Source organism: Schistocerca americana, chromosome X (genome assembly GCF_021461395.2).
Source record: "Schistocerca americana isolate TAMUIC-IGC-003095 chromosome X, iqSchAmer2.1, whole genome shotgun sequence".
Classification (NCBI taxonomy): Eukaryota; Metazoa; Arthropoda; class Insecta; order Orthoptera; family Acrididae; genus Schistocerca; species Schistocerca americana.
In genome coordinates this window covers 654,762,518-654,783,536 of record NC_060130.1, presented here as the reverse complement: position 1 = coordinate 654,783,536, position 21,019 = coordinate 654,762,518, and the positions used below count along the sequence as shown (strand labels likewise).

General features: G+C 37.8%; 1 protein-coding gene across 1 annotated transcript in view; it reads right to left on the bottom strand.

Moving 5' to 3' along the window:
- The window catches only part of LOC124555255 (protein BCL9 homolog), a 91,047-nt gene that overhangs the window by 56,049 nt on the left and 13,979 nt on the right, over positions 1-21,019 (bottom strand). Inside the window, exons 3-5 of the mRNA XM_047129120.1 lie at positions 11,573-11,740; positions 11,226-11,488; positions 6,842-6,979 (exon numbers count right to left, since the gene is read on the bottom strand). Coding sequence (XP_046985076.1) covers positions 6,842-6,979; positions 11,226-11,488; positions 11,573-11,740 — 569 coding nt within the window. The remainder of the gene's footprint in view (positions 1-6,841; positions 6,980-11,225; positions 11,489-11,572; positions 11,741-21,019) is intronic.

Below are 21,019 nucleotides of genomic sequence, written 5' to 3'. Positions count from 1 at the left end.
ACTAAAGACTTATTTTGATGTTATTCTCTCATTTATGTTTTACTGTTGCAGTATTATTCTGCAGTAGTGGGCTAAAGTAAAATTCTTTGTTAGAGTATCAGTTCTTACCAATAAAAATTCCAAATATTTGATTGAAAACTAAAACAATGAAAAATTCCCAGAATTCTAAAAATTTCTTTGTTTTTCCTGGATGAAAAAGTTTCGACAGTTTTCCCAATTTCCCAGGGCGTATACACCTTGAAGATGTAAAACTCAAAACTAAAACAATGAAAAATTCCAGGAATTATAAAAAATTTCTGGGCTTTTCCCGTTTTTATCTCAGATTTCCTGGGATGATCTCAAAGATGTAAAGTGTCAAGTAATACGTAACTTTCATCGGACTGCAGTATTGTTCAGCTGTGAGGGATAATGGTATACATATCAGAAGACCCATTATGCACATGGACAACCACCACTTGCTATTATTATTTTTATCAACAAAATGCATACTACTAAGATGAGGTAATCGTAGTTTCATATGTCTTTGACACAAATGTGGTCTGCCACTGACATGTACCAACATTTGATTTTTTTTTTAACTTCCTTGAAAAGTACAAATATTAATCTGTTGTCTATGTCATGCTATTAGTAGAGGTACCCACGTGGAACAATGAAATCTGCACCCCACAGTGCCAACAGGGTTCTGGATTGTTGTTCTCCAGAGCTGAAATGGATGAAAACTGTTGAAGTGTGACCAGACACTGTCTTGCTCATTCTGTACATAATTATTACACACATAGCCTAGACAAGGTCTAACATCATTAACATCATCATGTGCCACATTCTTTTATATATCTGCACGTATACTCCTAAAGCCACCATATTCTGTGTGGCAGAGGGTAATTTGGACACCATTACCAATTATCTCACTCAACCACTCCACTCACAAATGGTAAGAGAGAAGCATGACTGTTTGTAAGTGTCCATATAAGCTGAATCATCCTCTTTAAGAATGACATGTACAGCTTTATTTGTTAGGAAATAATCAATACCGTCACTAAACTGATCCGATATTCTGTAAGTTCGTATTTTTTTCCCCTATGCAAAAGAGCAAAATTGTATCAGAACACTTTCTGGAAGACAGAGAACATGGCATCGGCTTGGGTGCAGTTTCCTGTTGACCTCTGGACCTCATGGTGCAAGTTGACGTTTACAAGATTGCTGTTTGCAGCACCCATGCTGATTACTACACAGGTTTTTGGTCTCTATAAAGACCATAACATGCGTGCAAATTTTTCCATAATCCCGTAATCCTCCAACAGATGGCATTTGTCTGATGACTCTTCTTGAGTACAACAAAAACCCACACTTCTTTGAAGCTGCTCGGAAACCTTCACTGTTACAATGAACAATTGCTGTTAATGGAGAGCAAGTTCTTTTCAATAATCCACATATAATCATGAAGGTATCTCATTATGTTCATCCTGTACATGCAGGCGCACGCAGTACACAGCAATAACTACAGTGGATATCACCAACCAGGCAGTCTCCATGCCAGCCACCTCCATGTTCTGATCAGTCACCACATAGATGGCGCTCATAAATGGCAATCTGTCTATGCTTCCGCCACAATACCTCCAGAGCCTGCTCCATGCACATATAATTGTTTCAGCTGACACAGAGCGCACTGACACCAGGAAATACTTTCTGCATTGCCAACTATATCACAGATTGACATCATTATGCTTGTAGCTAATAAATGGGAACACACAATCATATGCAGCCAGTTCATCATCAGCAACAGTTCTGGATCACCAGTTCCAACCTACAGTTATCATTTAATAAACAGCTCTTTCAGACAGGGGTCATTTCCTGACTCGTTAAAAGTCACTGAAATAAGACCAGTGCATAAAAAGGGAAAAACTACTGAGGTACAAAATTATAGGCCTATTTCATTGACATCAGAACTTACTAAGATGTTGGAAAGGCTATTTCTTGATCAAATGGAATCATTTTTCTCTAAGTACAATATATTAAAAAGTTCTCAGCACGGTTTCAGGAAGGGCAAGTCTATAATAACAGCCATAGCCACATTTATTCAAGCAGTATTGAATAAGCTTGATGATGGAAACAAAGTTATTGGCACCTTTCTAGACCTATCTAAGGCTTTTGATACTGTAAATCACTGCATTCTTCTACATAAGTTAGAAACTTATGGGGTCAGAGGAGTGGCATTAGATTTGTTAAGATCGTACCTTGCTGACAGGAGACAATGTGTTAAGTTGTTATCATACAACCGGGGACTTACACAAACAGTAAAATCATCTTATAAAATTCTTAACTGTGGAGTCCCTCAGGGAAGTATTATTGGGCCTTTTCTGTTCATTGTGTACATCAATGATATAATAATTCCAAAAAACACAGACCCTGTGAATTATGCCGACAACACCTCCTTCATAAGCCGGGGCCCTACAAAACAGCTAGCAGTGCAAAATAATATGAAGAACACTAGCCTCACCACAGAATATATGACTAAAAATAAATTGGCATTAAATAAAGAAAAGACAATTCTAATGGAGTTTATGCTAAATTACAAATCAAGACAAGTGGATACTGAGCCAGAGTTATCAACTGAAACAATTGATAAACATAAATTCCTGGGTATTATAGTTGATGAACATCTTATATGGAAGGAGCACATCAGCTACATGTGTAAAAAAATTTCGTGTAATACCTACCTGCTAAAACGCCTTTCTAGGATAATAGCGTCACCAGTCTTAAGACAAATCTATTTTGGTATTATACACTCCCACCTACAATATGGTATTGAGATTTGGGGCAGAGCACCAATGGTATACATGGATAGGGCCTTTAGAGCCCAGAAGAGAGCAATTAGGATAATAGCGAATATTAGCAAATGTCAATCCTGTAGAGAATACTTCATTAAGTATAATATACTAATAGTGTATTCATTATATGTTCTAAGGACTATACTGTTTGTAAAAGAAAATATGGAGCACAGTATAATAAATAGTGATATCCATAGTTATAACACAAGGAAGAAAGAGGATTACCACATAAAATTCAGAAATAAAAAAGCAACCGATCATAATCCATTTTCTGATGGAAGATTTTTTTACAACAGACTGCCAAATACCATAAAAATGTTAAAAGGAAACATATTTAAAAGAAAATTAAAGCAGCTGTCAATTGCTAAATGTTTGTACTCCATCAAGGATTTTTAATGTTGTATGTACTTTATTTCTACTACTAAACTATTATTATTGTTCATGTATGTACTGACTGACTATGTCCATGACTGTAAAAGTTATTATGGACAAATAAACCATTATTATTATTATTATTATTATTATTATTATTATTATTACTGGCCAACACAAGCCAACAGTTGCAGCCATTATACCCAGTCATCATTCACAAGTGATCATCAGACGGTAAACATCTAGTGTCAAAATGTTATTCAAACTTGCATATGAACTAAACAACTTTTGTTACAGCAGTGAAGACTAAACTTTTACAGTTTAGATGGCTGTGTTTCACTGTGATAGATTAGATTTGTGTGTAGGACTTTACCTACAGAGCCACGTATCATTCATTACTTAAAGCTGAGTATATCTGTGTATATTTTAATAAACACTTATTACTTGTTTCAATTTGTGTCGCCCATATTACTTGTGTAATAGATATATAAGCCCTCTGAGCAGTCCCATTGCCTGCATGTATGCAAGCTACCTTTGTGCAGCAACTCCTTTTCTGTACTAGAGGTTTGCTCCTTGCAAACATGTATATTGGGCACCAGACCTGTTTGGGTCAAGACAACAGGCTAGTAATCTTTCCTCTGTTGAGCAATTTTAGGTAATTTCCTATTCTGCAATCACATATCTTAATTTCTGTCATTGTGTCATTTTTGCAATGATGACAAAGATGAGCCACAGGATGATCTCCCTCTGTAAAACAATTATAGGAGACTGGAAACAGTATTTTGGCCTGCACTATGTCATCGTTGTCAGTATGATCAGTGAGTGGCTGTGTAGACAACTTTATCTATTTACTGACTTTACATATATAACCAAAACTTCTTATGAATTTTCATTACATCAGCAGACAAAATTTTAATTCCAAATCCATTGGATACACTTCACTTTGCCCTGTTCACAGTCATTGTGGCTTTGCAAATATTTTGCTTATCAACAAGACTTTCCCGTCATTTAAATCTGTATGACGCACACTCACTTTCATAGTATGATCTGAACACTGGTTGTTAACCACGGCAGCTGCTTCTCATTCTTCACAACCGGTGCATACATGTCTAACACTTATTTACTATGCTCTTGAATTTTGTCCATTGGTACTCTAAAAATTTTCATCCTAATGAACTGTTTCTTGTTACACTTGGTAAGAATCAATATTTTACTACTTTTCTTAAATTTCTTTTATTGATTTTTATATGTTTATGAAACTCTATGATTTCAAGTTTATCTTACTTTATGTTGCTGAGTACAATTCGCCTTGACAGACAATGAAACAGCCTCAACAAAGCATGTTAACTGTGTAACTGTTAAACATTTACATGGCTGCCAACTATTATGGATTGTCCGTAATTGTTACGGATTGATCACCTTAATTACACAGTTATGGGAAGTTACTAAAATTTATGGAAATAGACATTTTACAATTTGATTTTTTTAAAAAAGGTAATGTTTACATTTTGCTTATCATATGTCACTGAAACATGTTATAGATTGTAATAATTTCCTCCCAAGTACTCAGTAAAGCTGTATATGAATAATTTCATCACCATGTCTTACCAAAAGCATGTTTACACAGAGTTTGAAACATGTTCGCGTCTAGTACTACCACTCTTTGTAACATGTTGTCAGCATCTTGGCAACACAAAACAAGTGTTCCGCAGCTGTGTCGATATAGACCAAAGGAACACTGTTCCTGGCCTGCTACCACTAAATGCCACTACACAGCACTAGTGTTTGTTTTTGCTCTGTCTGCAGTGTTGTGTGTTGTCTTTACATGTGTTCTTTTATGAAATGGTGGGGATAAGCAGCAAATTTAACAACATGAAGCAGAGAAGTGCCTCTGTGATGCTTGAAGTTATAGTTACAAAAATATTAAACAGAAGCACGACTCCCAACAAAAAAATATTTCGTTGCTTCGCTCCAGCAACAGAGATGCAGATAAAGAAAAATTAAGGTCTTCATTTCTCAATACCACAGCAAGAACAGCATTCGTTAACTCAATATCACAGCACAACAGTATTCGTTATCTGACTTTGGAAAAATTTATCATCAGCAAATTATGTGAGTTGCTGCCATACGAAAAGGTGGTGGGATGAGTGGGGGGAGGGGAAGGGGGAGGGGGGGGCAGGAGGAGGAGGAGGAGGAGGAGGAGGAGGAGAGGTTTACAACACTTTCTATGAGTCAGAAATAAATGTATGCAAATGGCAGCAGTCAGTAATAAACAACATGGATGTGCCCAAGTGATCACCAACTGCAGATTACCCCATCAAATTCCCAGAAAGAGTGAGTGACATTGAGGCTGAAGAAGTTTTCTTCACTGAAAATGATAATTTGGATTAATTTTAATATGATACAATTAAATATACCTTCATTGTTTAAGGTTGGATAATATTTGATATATATTGTTTAAAGACCTAAATCTGGCTCCTATGTATTAAAATCTTTCGGAAGGGTGGGGGGGGGGGGGATACGTCCTTGACCCCTCCCCCCCCCTCTCCCTTCTCAGTATCTGCAATGTGATCACTGACAGCCTCTTCTCAAGGTTGGTAGCTATGCATTTACAATCATATTCTGTATAACATGTCCCCAAAAACTACATCACCCACAGCATAAACAACGATAACTTTTGGCACCAGTTACTTGGAAATAAAGAGGGATGATTATGGTATAATGCCGTTGATGATAAAGCCATAAAAGGAGGAGAACATGCTCGAATTTGGAAGGTACAGGGCACGAAATCAACCACAGTTGCCTTAAGCAATTCAGGAAAACAATGGAAAACCTAAATCAGGATGGCAATTTGAACTGCCGTCCTCCCAAATGTGACTCTACACTTATTAACCATTGGGAATACTGGAAGTCACTACCGTATGCTTCCACACACATCACTTTATTTAATAAAAATAGGAATACATGTTACCCTTTTGCATGGTCTAATCTGTTCTTTTTTTTCATGTTTGAACATCTGAACAGTGAATATGTGACAAAGAGAAGGAGAAGCAGCCTAGAAACATATAAATCTACAGTACTACAAAAGTATTCTGAATTTGTATACAAACCTTTAGCAAGTATTTCTGCCTATTAAAAACAAATATGTACAAAAGGAGAACATGGTTGCTCCAACAAAACTCTGAAAGCTATGTCTCCATGAAACTGCTGTTATTTACAATCAATGATGAGTGAGAATAGGATTCTCAGACATGAAGTGAAAATCTCAATTTGTGACAATAAATTCGCTAAATTATCAACTGACAGATCTGTAATGAAACTACAACACAAAGTACACACATGAAATGCAATAAACGACAAGATTAATATTCTTTACATACACATAATTAATTTGGTACTTCTAAAATGAAACACAAATATTCAATCACGATGGACAAACCACATATAATTGCCTAGCTACCTACAATAACGTGCATCAAACAAAAGCAAAAGTTAACTCAGAATTATCATAACAAACATTGTCCGTAGGTGAAGAGATGATAGCAATAACATTGCACACACAAAATCACATTGCTATTGAGTAAAAAAAAATAATGTAATTGGCGAATTTGCCTAGCAACTTGATTAGTTTGTGCTCTTACTTGCAGCCATGGATCAGGTAGTGGAGTGGTGCTTCCTTTCAAGCCCCCCGGCCCTCCTTTCTGCTTCATTTGAACCAGGTTATTGAGCCACTGCGCAGGGTTCTGGCGGCTGAACTGATTCATCTTCAGTGGGTGTTTCTGTGGACCAAGCAAGATGCACAAGCCCAATCAAGTTGCCAAACAGTAAATTCTCACGCTCTACACACTGCACCTGCGACAATACTTAAAGACACTGCAGAACAGATAAAGCGTACACAAAAATGCCTGAATGCAAACAAACATGCAAGAGGAATAACATAATAAACAAACACACATAAAGTCACAGTTCAGTTGAGAACAAAAGAAGAACTGTAACACATCGACAGATAGGTACAAATCAAGCAAACAGGATCCCGCATGCTCCAACAAAATTTCAGTTTCGTGACACTATTTACGTTATAATAACATAAATTACTGCCACTTTTGAAAATGATGTGCTACAATTAACTTCAAAACAAAATTTTAGCTATAAGACGAAACACAAAGAGTGAAAGCAAAGTAAAAATGACAACAATGTAAATTTCCACAGACATACATTTTCATTCTCTTCAGCAAACAGACAAATATTTGAATAAACAGAATAAAAGGCAGTACTCACAGTATGTCATGATTGGTAATCTACAGGCATTACTGTGAGTTAGTCAACTGAGAACCTCAACAAACTATGTCGTAGCCTCAGCATATTTAATCCTGTCAACAACCGCTACATTTCTCAGCAATCTACGTAGCGTTCAAAGTGAGTGATTTAACTAGAAAGTGATTTGTGCTTTACAAACTTAGAAAAAATTATTTTTAGAGACCTGAAAAACCAATTCAAACACATAAATGTATCTTAAAAAATTATATCCGCAACAGCTCATATTTAATACAACCACAACAACTGAGAATTGTTCAGATGTGATTATGTGAATATTGTCGTATATTCAGTACTTCGTGGACCTACATTTCAGTTATATTTAGTTGAGTCACACTAGGGTATCAGTCTTTGACTCTTCTTGAGAAAGACAAAGGCGCACAGCAGAAATGTCGGTCCCCAAAGTGCTGAATAACTGGCAATAGTACAAAAAACTTATCAAACCAAGACTTGTGGAATAAACTTCAAGAGTCACTATTTAATGTTATTGCTCTAATTTTTCTGTAATCATCCATAAAGCAATTTAACTAACAAACTTAACAGTATTGTGCAAAAATTTAGGCAAGAGCTGTGTTGTTTAAACACTGCAGCATCAAATTTTAAAGGTGGGGTGTAAGCTAAACTGAAATATCTGGCAGATTAAAAGCTCTATGTCAGATCTGATTCAAATACGTATCTTCTAATTTCACAGACAATTCTATTAGCAACTTATTTATCCATGTTCCACTCATTTTATACCCCATTTACTTCTGTTGTCATTAGTTATTTTTCTGTGTAAATAGCACAACTTGTATAGCAAAATCTGTATATGAGTTTCAGTGTCTCACTTCCTAACCTAATCCCCCTAAGCTTCAGCCAACTGAATTTGACTAAATTCAGTTATCCTTCACTTTATTTTCTAGAACGTATCCCTTTGTATGGAGTCCACTGTTTTCATGATTGGTAAATTTTTATTATTTAACTTTGTGTCAACATGCCCTTCTTTTCACAGCACAGCTGGGTAACCTAAAGCCCATATCACACAGAATAACGTTCACTGTAAGTTTGCTAGCTGCCACGCATGACTGTCGGCTGGCAGGTGACAGTGATGGCTACTTCACATGCTGAACCTCTCATGCAGTGTATGACAGCACCGAAGCTAGCTAGCTGGCTCGATTCCATGAATGGTAAGGCGCACAAGTTTGCCAAACTGCAACCTTCTCAAACAATTGTAAAGAAACTATTAAGTTATAAAAAAGGTAAGTTGATTATTCCTCATATCACAGCTTAATTCATCCGCTTCATGACAAACTGCCTGCTGTTTCATTAATGGTCATATCTATTGTGATATTTCAGGATTATGTAAACTACTGCAAGACTTTAGGAAAGTTTGCAATAAAAAATAGAGGTCACTATGAATTTGCATTTGGTGCATGTTATGTTAAACGTTGCTGCATATGAAATGCAGCTAATATACTGAATTATTCTTTTAACTTGGAGCACACTGCTACCTATCACCATTCTCGAGAAAATGGACTGTATGTAAAATGCATCATCCCGAAGTCGGGGTCCAGTGAATGAGCCAGAATGAAATGTTCACAAAATTCCTCAATCTCGTAAATGGTTTCAGATATTGAATCATGGCAAATGATAGCACAAAAAGAGGAGATTATTTTGCCATATGATTAATATGCAAGACTTCCATACCTATCATGATATTCAAGCAACTACAATTTTTTTTAAAAATGAAATAATGTAATAATCAAGTGCCATCAATAGTTGGTGAAACGAGAATTGCTGTGGGTTTGAAATAATATATATGAAGAAATTACAGATTCCTGAATGAGATTTTCACTCTGCAGCGGAGTGTGCGCTGATATGAAACTTCCTGGCAGATTAAAACTGTGTGCCCGACCGAGACTCGAAATCGGGACCTTTGCCTTTCGCGGGCAAGTGCTCTACCATCTGAGCTACCGAAGCACGACTCACGCCCGGTACTCACAGCTGTACTTCTGCCAGTATCTCGTCTCCTGCCTTCCAAACTTTACAGAAGCTCTCCTGCGAACCTTGCAGAACTAGCACTCCTGAAAGAAAGGATATAGCGGAGACATGGCTTAGCCACAGCCTGGGGGACGTTTCCAGAATGAGATTTTCACTCTGCAGTGGAGTGTGCGCTGATACGAAACTTCCTGGCAGATTAAAACTGTGTTCCCGACCGAGACTCGAACTCGGGTCCCGAGTACTGGAAGAACTTTATTTAAACTATGACTGGTTTCTAGCATTTATGATTCATTTTCAAATGCATTAGAATCAGTTTTTGTGTACACGCAGATGGTGTACACCCAGTGTGAAGAATCAAAACTGGATGGTGTACACCCAGTGTGAAGAATCAAAACTGAATGTAAACCTTTTGAATACGATGTGAAAACGATCAAAATCAGTCACAGATTAGATACATAATTATGTTACAACAATTTTGACCAAGTACAGCCCTTCTAATAAAGCCCAAGTTGCAGTACATTCCAGAATTTCTCCACCTACTATGGATATAATATTATTGCTGTAAAAATCTTGAATGCTTGGTGCTCCCTAGCTTTCAAATATTTATTAAAGGAAATTGTCTATACACCATTAGCTCCATTTGAAATGTTTTATTTGTCAATACTGTTTTCGGATTTATAACCCACCATCAGTGGCAGCAAATAGAGGAACAAACAACTGTATGTACAGCAATGTCTACAAAATGATAACTGCATGTACAATGCCAGAAAGGTAAGTCTACTTGCATTATGTATCTCTATAGCAATGACATGCATATCTGTTATCAAGAATTGTCATGGAAAACCCAAAAACTGGTTTTGGCAAATAGAACAGTTCTAGTGCAGCTTATGATTTATAGAAAATTTCCTTTAATAATTATTGCTGTACTTTGAGGGTACTCTTTAATTTCAAATGAACTCTTACAGAATGTTCCAATACAAAACAATACATTTTATCTTTAATAAATTCACATGATTCACATTCAAAATTATGCAACATTCTTTGAGCCCCCCCCCCCCCCCCTGGAGCCTCCCCCTCTGCTCTGCTAGTAAGCGGTTTCTTCCCTTTATGTCTTCCTTGATTATATAACATGGAAAGAGGTTCTCATACTTAGTGAAGGAAATTATTATGATGCTGCAGTCACATGCAATGCAAGTATTATCGCCCATATGTAAAAAAGAACTTGCACTTGAGGCACAACATTTGTGACCGAACGGAACAGCATCTGGAGTCAAATTAGTCTCAGCCATAAATAGAGCTGTCTTCATATACCAACAGAATGCAATTGCAGTAATGTAATACAACATAGAAAACATGGAAAGGGGGAAATCTGGAGTTTTAGTACATTTCATAAATTCAAAATCAAAAATCATTAGTACAAAATACATTTTAAGGAAAGAAGTGGGAGTTATTAAGGTGGTTCTCAGTACACCTCACAAAATCTATAACAACAAGCTGTTTATCTTATTTACATTAGAATAGTACTACCTGTTACTTCCTTACAATTCATGCAGGTGCACCTAAGATAAAAACTAATCACTCATCAGAAACATGAGTTTTCACACACCCAATATCTGAAGTTTAAATAGTGCCATTCCACACACAGATTGAATAAAAAAAATCATATTTAGCTATTCTGCATCAACTACACTTCAGTAGACACAATATCGAACTTTATGGTAAACTACATACCTCTAAGTACTTCTTGGTTCCTGGCTGTGCACAATGAAAGGCAATGATGGATGGGTATTGACCTTGCAGAACAGCATCAGCAGATTTGTTGGCCAAGTTGGTGGAAAATACAAATATTTGGCTTTGCTGTTGCATATACTGTGCCTCCATACTGCCTGGCTGTTTGTTAATTACATTACTGGGCAGAGGTTGGATTCCATTTGGAGGTGGTCCAGTAGTTGTGGTGAGCCCCATGCTCATGGGCAATCCAGGTTCACAGTGATCTAGCATACGAACAATGATTGCATTACCAGTATCTTACAATTATTTTTTATCACCTCATCAGTTAAAAGACAATAACATCTAACCTGTTGATGTCGGAGTGGACCCTCCGCCTGACGGAGGGGCTGTTGTCACAGGAAAATCATGGCTGCTGCTACTACTCCCACTGCCATTCAGCTCAGTTTTAATTGGAACTGTTGGTACAAGCTTTTCGGTAACTGGTGCTTCTTCAACTTTCACTGGGCAATCAGGAACTGAAGATAATTGCATGGTTGAATTAAACATTGTCAACATTTTGAAATCATTGTAAGACTAATAGCAAAATTATACACAAATCACTCAGGCTTTTTGAAGTAGAACAAAACTGTGTAATGTCAATCTAAAGGAAGTAAACAGTAAGAAACACCTGAAAAATCTCTTTCAATGATTAGACTTTGCACATGACAGTACATAAATAAAAAATCAGCACTGTTGATACAACGGTATAAAATAAGTGCTTGTACTTAAGAGAACACTTAAGTGAAATAGATTGATGCATGGTAATGAGTTATGATGAACAGATATCCTATTCCAGTGATGAAATACACTGAGCAAACCGAGTATATTATGTGAGGACACAGGAATGAATGTGTTCAGTTGATCCTCATAATGAATGCTGAGTTATTAATGGCATCAGACCGAGATAAACTTCATGTGTCAGCAAGATTAGATCATGCAAGTGAACACTGCCGTATGGCCCAACTCAAAAGAGTACAACCTTTGAAGTGATTACCAGTGTTTGTATAGACTGAGAAGGGCACTTGAGGAAACAGAATCATGCTACCAGTTCATGTACATTTACACTCTGTAAACCAGTAAACAGTGAGTAAAAGAGAATACAACAATCCCTTCAAAGGCATTCATGATTTTCATTTAAAATTGTCTTAAATAATAAAGCCTGTTGGAAGTCGAATAACCTTACATTGTTCTAGTTAGTAATTTCATTTTATTCAACAGTATAAAGAAGAAACTCCAATTTAGCATTAAAACACAATTACTATGCCACTTAGCATTTTTCACCAACACAAAATATTTTGTAGTAGTGAAAGTCAGACAAAATGCAAAGTCCTGTATGTGTTTGATACCCAGAGCTACAAATTACTCACTAAAATTGAGAATTACCAATCTATTAACAAAAATCTCTCCTCTGGTCCACTATTTATTACGGCCTGATAATTTAAAAAACTTAGGGCACATTATACAGTAAATAAACAATGTAAAAATGGTTGATAAAATATGTACTTTTAGAAAATAAGGGCTCCCGTCAACTCTACTGAGGATCTCATATACCACTTAAAGAAGAACTAAAAGGTTAAGTTTCATCTACATGGAGAAGTTCCTGCCTAAAAGTTGAGAGAATGATATGACAATTATGCAGTTCCCCACTGCTGATTGACAATGTCTATAACATATCATAATAATGTGAATAGAGGGGCTGTCTGAAATGAGAAAACAGAAAACTGTACTTTCAATCACAAAGAGAAAGGACTGAGATACGAATGGTCATCTTAAATGGCAAAGCGAGAAAACAAATATCATGGGTGTGGGAGTTGCTCCAGATATACAAGGGTGTGCTGAAAAGTAATGTCTCCAAATTTTTCATTTGAAAAATCTTAAATCTTTTTAAATAAAACAAATTTCATTAACAGTCTACATCTTTATTCTTCATGTCTACATATTTGCAACCCTCTGCCACTACAGGGCTTCGAATTGTAACACATAACATGGCGGTGTGCAACATAACTATGTCGGTGCTTGAGAAACAGCGTGCTGTAATCAAATGTGAGGAGTTTGTCCACACATGAAGCACCCTCTCCTTCAGCATGATAATGCTAGATCACACTTCAGCACTGCGACATCTGCAACAATATGACACCTTGGGTTCACTGTCACTGGTCATCCTCCATACAGTTTTCATCTGTTTCCAAAACTTAAAGTTCACCTTCAAGAACTTCACTTTGATAGTGATGAATCAGTGCAAGCAGAGGAGAGGTTGTGGTTCCACCAATAAAGCCAAATATTCTACATTGACGGTATCAACAAATTGGTCTTTCATTGAGAGAAAAATGTTCTTCGCCAGGCTGACTATGTTGAGAAATAAGTATGTAAACCTGAAGAACATAGGTATAGAATGTTAGTAACATTTGTTTCATTTAAAAATCTTTAAGAGTTTTCACATAAAAAATTCAGAGGAATTACTTTTCAGCATGCCCTTGTATAAGAGGCTGAAAGGATTAAAAAGATAATCTTTCAAAAGAAAAGAGGATATGGTTAAAACAACGATGCAGACATATGAGTGAGTGAGAGAGTGAGAGAGAGAGAGAGAGAGAGAGAGAGAGAGGTGGGGAGGAGGGGGGGGGGGGGCGGAGGAATAAGGGAGTTCTAAGAATATTGGATTATGAAAACAGGACTAAAAGCAGAGACAGCAAGGAAAATAAAGAATGAGTGTAAAAAAAAAAAAAAAATTTCCAGATACGGAAGAAATTTTAAAAAGTAAGATAGTAAGCATCTGGAGCAATAGCTTTAACATTAAATATAACTTAACTAATGAGTTCAATAAACCTGAAGATATACCTATCTTTTCAACAAAGCATACAGATATAAGAGGAATGGGAAGTAACATGGAGGGATTATGATGCAGAAATTACAGTTTCTCACCAGCGTCATGAGACCCACACTTGAGAGCTGGTGCTTCCAACAAATTTGATGCACATGGCAAATTCAGCAACTTGATAATTCAACAAAGTTCTAGATAGTGATGTGGGCCAGGCAAATGCACAGTGGGCAGGACATTTATAAATGGGCATTTGCCTGGGAATTTGCCCAAAGCAATTTTAAGTGCCCAAAATATGGTCATTTACAAAAAAAAGTTTTTTTTAAAGTTTCACTGCTAGAATGTACAATTTACCAATTAAAGTAAGGGAATGGGATGACACTACCAATATAAACAGTTAGTAAATGTTTCCGCTTTCCTTTATTACTAAGAATGAAAGGACAGAAGAGCGAAGAATGTTTTTTATTTATTTATTTTACTAGCATTCCAACTTGCTGTACCATGGAAGGGCGCGTGTTGCTGGCAGCTACTTATCTTTATAATGTCCCTCTTCTATTTACCAGTTCTACTCTTCTCTCTCTCTCTCTCTCTCTCTCTCACTCACTCACTCACTCACTCACTCACTCTCTCTCTGTTGCGCATGCGCGTGCACGCACACACGCACGCATGTACACGTGCACACACACACACACACACACACACACACGCACACACGCACACACGCACACACAGTGTTGAACAGCTGTGTAGTGATAAGCCAGTATGAAAAACATTGTACTTAGGTAATTGGTTGGTAACATAACACACTTCATAATCTGTGTCAAATCTATGAATGTTATTCAAAAATAATTACCTGTAACAAAAGTATTACTGAATGTAGCAAATTGCTGGCATGCCTTTTACAATGTGACACACCCCTAAATAAAATAATTATGGATAAACATTTTTACACTAATTCTAGTTATTCTAATGAAATATTAGTGCTATTGTTGTTACTGTGAATACGTAGTAGACGAATTTTTGGGCGAGTGGCTGTTAATTCAGCCAATTCATGCAATTCTGTGGGTTATTTAGTTAAATGGAACTGGCAATACTGGTCTGATCATCTGACAGTCATTCATATCTGTGTGGTTGAGTGAAAAGCAACAAAACCTCCTCTCTGGGTTATTTACAGCATTAAAGACAACAGGCTATTGAACAGTTGCAAGATGGTTAAGACCAAACGACCTATTTTGAACTTTTTCAGTTCAAACTGGAAAGGAGTGTCTTGTAAATATTATTTTAATGAATACAAACAGTCATATACCAACAAAATGGAAAAGCACACCAAAAAGTGTTTCAAGTTCCATAAGAGTTTGAAAAATGTGATTGAGAACAACTTTTTAATTTTTGTGCAGTAGTATAGTGAAGTAAAAATACTATCTACAGGCTAGCTGCTTAATATAAACTATACTTTATTTCAAAAATTACTTTTAAAGTGCAGTGTCTTTCTTTTATTATTAAGAACTGACCTTATTAAAGATTTAAAAAGTTATGTTTACAGTCCAGTTTCTTACCCCCTCACCCCCCAATAACTCTCCCTTAACTCTAAGGGGGTTTTGAACAAGTAGTGTTGCAAAACATCTTTTCCAATACAAAATATCAGCTTAAAATTCCTTTATAAGTGTCATTTTTATAAATGCCAGTGCATTTATGAATTTTGGATATTTGCCAAGGAATTTATCCTAGGCATTTGCCCCAACTTATAAATGTCCAGGCATTTTACACTACTAGTGCTAGATATTCCTTAGTGTTGATTATTCATGGGACAGAAAGCTGATAAGAAGCAACTCTTATGTACAGCTTAAAACAGTGGCTGAAACAGTTCATGTACATAATACCAACTCACGCTTATTATATCACAATAATACAGACTTACAGTTAATTTTCACTCAATAAACCAAATGAGAATTCAGCCTATGTTACCGTGAATTTTCCTAGTGTTTCAAAAATCTTTTCCTTTACAGAACAACATGAGCCAGAAATACACCACTTATACCATAATGTTTGAGAAAATTGCAGACCAAGAAATAATGGGCCAAACAAATACAAATTCGGAGCACGAAAGAACCATCAAATGCAGTAAAAACTAAGAATGAATGAAGTGCCATTACACTTTGCCAACATCAAAGGATGTAATATTAGTACAACTGTGTATTGAACCGGCGACCTAGTAATGACGGAGAGGCTTCGTCCCACTGTAGCTCTCAGTGGTTCACAACCCCACAACAGGCCACAGCAGTTCACCCACCCCCACCGCCACCCCACACCGAGGGTTATTGTACGGTTCGGTCCCCAGTGGACCCCTCCACGAATGTCTCATTTCAGATGAGTGTAACCTAATGTTTGCACGGTAGAGTAATTATGATGTACGCATATGTGGAGACAGTGTCTGCACAGCAATCGCCGACATAGTGTAACTGAGGTGGAATAAGGGGAACCAGCCCACATTTGCCGAGGCAGATGGAAAACCAACTTCAAAACCATCCACAGGCTGGCTGGCACACCAGACCTCAACACTAATCTGCCAGCGGATTCGTGTCGGGGACCGGCATGCCTTCTCGCTCGGAAAGCAGTGACCGCTCGACTAGCTGGGCAGGCATATTAGTACAGTAGTTCAAATAGAGCATACCGTCTGGTCTCTGGTAAGTGGGTTCGTCCTACTGCAAGATATTTCAGACCAGACCATATGCGACCTCCTTTTTTTTTGGGGGGGGGGGGGGGGGGGCAATTGGGCAACATATAGAAGATAATAATACATAACAATGAGCAAATACTGAAGCTTGCAAATGACCATAGCACAATAGGCTAATCTGAAAGCCAACTACCGCAGGGAATTTTTACGGCCGAAGGCGTACTGTTGTCCCTCCACACAACTCAACATGCCATAACCCAGAATGACAGTCTTTGGCCATATAAAGACTGTGCAAGCCTTCTTTGAATAATGACCGGTATCACATCTTCTCTGGCCCAGAATTCGCCTGACATTTCACCCCCTTAAACATAAGTGTGATTTGACTGGTTAACAACTCCTACATCAGAGTTCTCCAGCAGCCTCTTTTGTTGCCCTGTAGACTGGCATGCAAACCACATGGAAGGAAATTCCCCATGAACTTACCAAGCCATTTTTAATTCTTTGCAACATTTAGAGGCTCTGATTACATGGTATGGGAATAACATTTTGTCTGTAAAATGGAAGGCTTTTTCACAGCACAACATATATTTCTTCTTTCACAGGTCTGTCTGCTGCCCTAATATGTCATCAATTAAATTTTTGTGTCAAAATTACTTGCCAGGTGGCTCATCAGTATCCGTCAGAAATAAATAGCAATTAATTATAGTCTTGGTTCAAAACAGTGTGGCAGGAATGCCTCAGAAACATACGCCATCTTTCTGATTTGATGTCTTCATGAAAAGAATGCCTTGTTGCTCAATTTATCACAAATTTTTTTTGGCGGGTTTATTAGCCTGAAACTTAAAGCATGTGTTTCTATCATTATTAGACATATGTACGATAAATTTTGTTGTGCTCTGGTGATTCCTTCTTCCTGGAACTTTCTGCCCGATAGTGAATGCTGAAAGTAAGAACTTACTCACTGAAATGTTGATGTAACAGATTCAAAGCTAAAGTCCAAAATCAGAGGAATGACTCGCTCAACATGAGGCCAAGACTGATTTGAGTCCACAGTGCAAACACTAGAAGGGAAAGTACCAACGAAGTGTGGACATGGTAAACAACAGCTCAGAAATGAATGAAATCCTCATTTGGCTCAAGTTCATTACTTGACAAGTATTTATTTCTGCAATTTTCTAGTCAACTAAAGGTTAGTTTTTTTTAAAAACTGATTAGAAGAAAAGATAATGATATATGATTGAAACTACACTAATCTACACTCTTCTTTACAGTGAAATCACAGCTACTTGCTGTGTCAGTGTGCAAATATTATCATGCAAACCATGCACTATGCCTTTCTTTAGTGTCTCATAAACTTAGGATCAAACCTAGAATCACTTTTAACTTCTCTTCATAAGAATAATCTACAGCCAACTTCAATGTGATTCTAAACACTAGTTTACATGGTTGGCCTTTCTCGCCTTCAGTCACAACCTATTTCAAAGTGCTTTCACGTCTGATTAATTTAGTCATGATTTTCCATGGAAATATTTGTTTTTCATTTCACAGGTGGCAGCCATCCACATTCCAACAGAAACCAATCTCGATACAAACCTGAGCATCTCCAACTGCATCTAATTACACAGCAGTCACCTTAAAGAAAAGTCAACATATTCCACAGTATTGGCCATTTTTACTAAACCGTGTATAACAAAATGACAATGACAAATTTCATGGGTTTGTAGCATGGCTTTAGTGAATAAACAGAGGACAGGAACTACGAAGACATGTAGATGTAGGTGTCTGAAAGAGTCATCCGTATATGTCACAGGGTATTAAAAATAAAGGGGAGGATGCCTGATATTAGGAAGGCATCACAGCAAACTTAAGTTTATACACTGATGCAATGTTGCTAAGACAGGTGCAGAGATATTTGATGCCATCTAATATCAAAAATGTTGTTGAGATCATTACAAGATGTTCCTCTTATATTTTGTCATTGTACAAACATGTGTTTGCTGCCAAAGGGTGGCCTAGTAGCATGCACTGCCTCCTTTAGTTTCTACATCTTGTGGTGTCGCTGAATGACATTTCTGGACACGGGTTCCTATCCTCAATTTGTTCTTCGTACCACCAAAACGGCCTTGCTGTGCTGGTACTGGGAACGGCTGAAAGCAAGGGGAAACTACAGCCGTAATTTTTCTCGAGGGCATGCAGCTTTACTGCATGATTAAATGATGATGGCGTCCTCTTGGGTAAAATATTCCGGAGGTAAAATAGTCCCCCATTCGGATCTCCGGGCGGGGACTACCGAGGAGGATGTCATTATCAGGAGAAAGAAAACTGGCGTTCTACGGATCGGAGCGTGGAATGTCAGATCCCTTAATCGGGCAGGTAGGTTAGAAAATTTAAAAAGGGAAATGGATAGGTTGAAGTTAGATATAGTGGGAATTAGTGAAGTTCGGTGGCAGGAGGAACAAGACTTCTGGTCAGGTGAATACAGGGTTATAAACACAAAATAAAATAGGGGTAATCCAGGAGTAGGTTTAATAATGAATAGGAAAATAGGAATGCGGGTAAGCTACTACAAACAGCATAGTGAACGCATTATTGTGGCCAAGATAGATACGAAGCCCACACCTACTACAGTAGTACAAGTTTATATGCCAACTAGCTCTGCAGATGACGAAGAAATTGAAGAAAAGTATGATGAAATAAAAGAAATTATTCAGATTGTGAAGGGGGACGAAAATTTAATAGTCATGGGTGACTGGAATTCGAGTGTAAGAAAAGGGAGAGAAGGAAACATAGTAGGTGAATATGGATTGGGGATAAGAAATGAAAGAGGAAGCCGCCTGGTAGAATTTTGCACAGAGCACAACATAATCATAGCTAACACTTGGTTTAAGAATCATGAAAGAAGGTTGTATACATGGAAGAACCCTGGAGATACTAAAAGGTATCAGATAGATTATATAATGGTAAGACAGAGATTTAGGAACCAGGTTTTAAATCGTAAGACATTTGCAGGGGCAGATGTGGACTCTGACCACAATCTATTGGTTATGAGCTGTAGATTAAAACTGAAGAAACTGCAAAAAGGTGGGAATTTAAGGAGATGGGACCTGGATAAACTGAAAGAACCAGAGGTTGTACAGAGTTTCAGGGAGAGCATAAGGGAACAATTGACAGGAATGGGGGAAAGAAACACAGTAGAAGAAGAATGGGTAGCTTTGAGGGATGAAGTAGCGAAGGCAGCAGAGGATCAAGTAGGTAAAAAGACGAGGGCTAGTAGAAATCCTTGGGTAACAGAAGAAATATTGAATTTAATTGATGAAAGGAGAAAATGTAAAAATGCAGTAAATGAAGCAGGCAAAAAGGAATACAAACGTCTCAAAAATGAGATCGACAGGAAGTGCAAAATGGCTAAGCAGGGATGGCTAGAGGACAAATGTAAGGATGTAGAGGCCTATCTCACTAGGGGTAAGATAGATAATGAAACTTCCTGGCAGATTAAAACTGTGTGCCCGACCGAGACTCGAACTCGGGACCTTTGCCTTTCGCGGGCAAGTGCTCTACCAACTGAGCTACCGAAGCACGACTCACGCCCGGTACCCACAGCTTTACTTCTGCCAGTACCTCGTCTCCTACCTTCCAAACTTTACAGAAGCTCTCCTGCGAACCTTGCAGAACTAGCACTCCTGAAAGAAAGGATATTGCGGAGACATGGCTTAGCCACAGCCTGGGGGATGTTTCCAGAATGAGATTTTCACTCTGCAGCGGAGAGTGCGCTGATATGAAACATCCCGGCAGATTAAAACTGTGTGCCCGACCGAGACTCGAACTCGGGACCTGTGGGTACCGGGCGTGAGTCGTGCTTCGGTAGCTCAGTTGGTAGAGCACTTGCCCGCGAAAGGCAAAGGTCCCGAGTTTGAGTCTCGGTCGGGCACACAGTTTTAATCTGCCAGGAAGTTTCATATCAGCGCACACTCCGCTGCAGAGTGAAAATCTCATTCTGGAAAGATAGATACTGTCTACAGGAAAATTAAAGAGACCTTTGGAGATAAGAGAGCCACTTGTATGAATATCAAGAGCTTAGATGGAAACCCAGTTTTAAGCAAAGAAGGGAAAGCAGAAAGGTGGAAGGAGTATACAGAGGGTCTATACAAGGGCGATGTACTTGAGGACAATATTATGGAAATGGAAGAGGATGTAGATGAAGATGAAATGGGAGATATGATACTGCGTGAAGAGTTTGACAGAGCACTGACAAACCTGAGTCGAAAC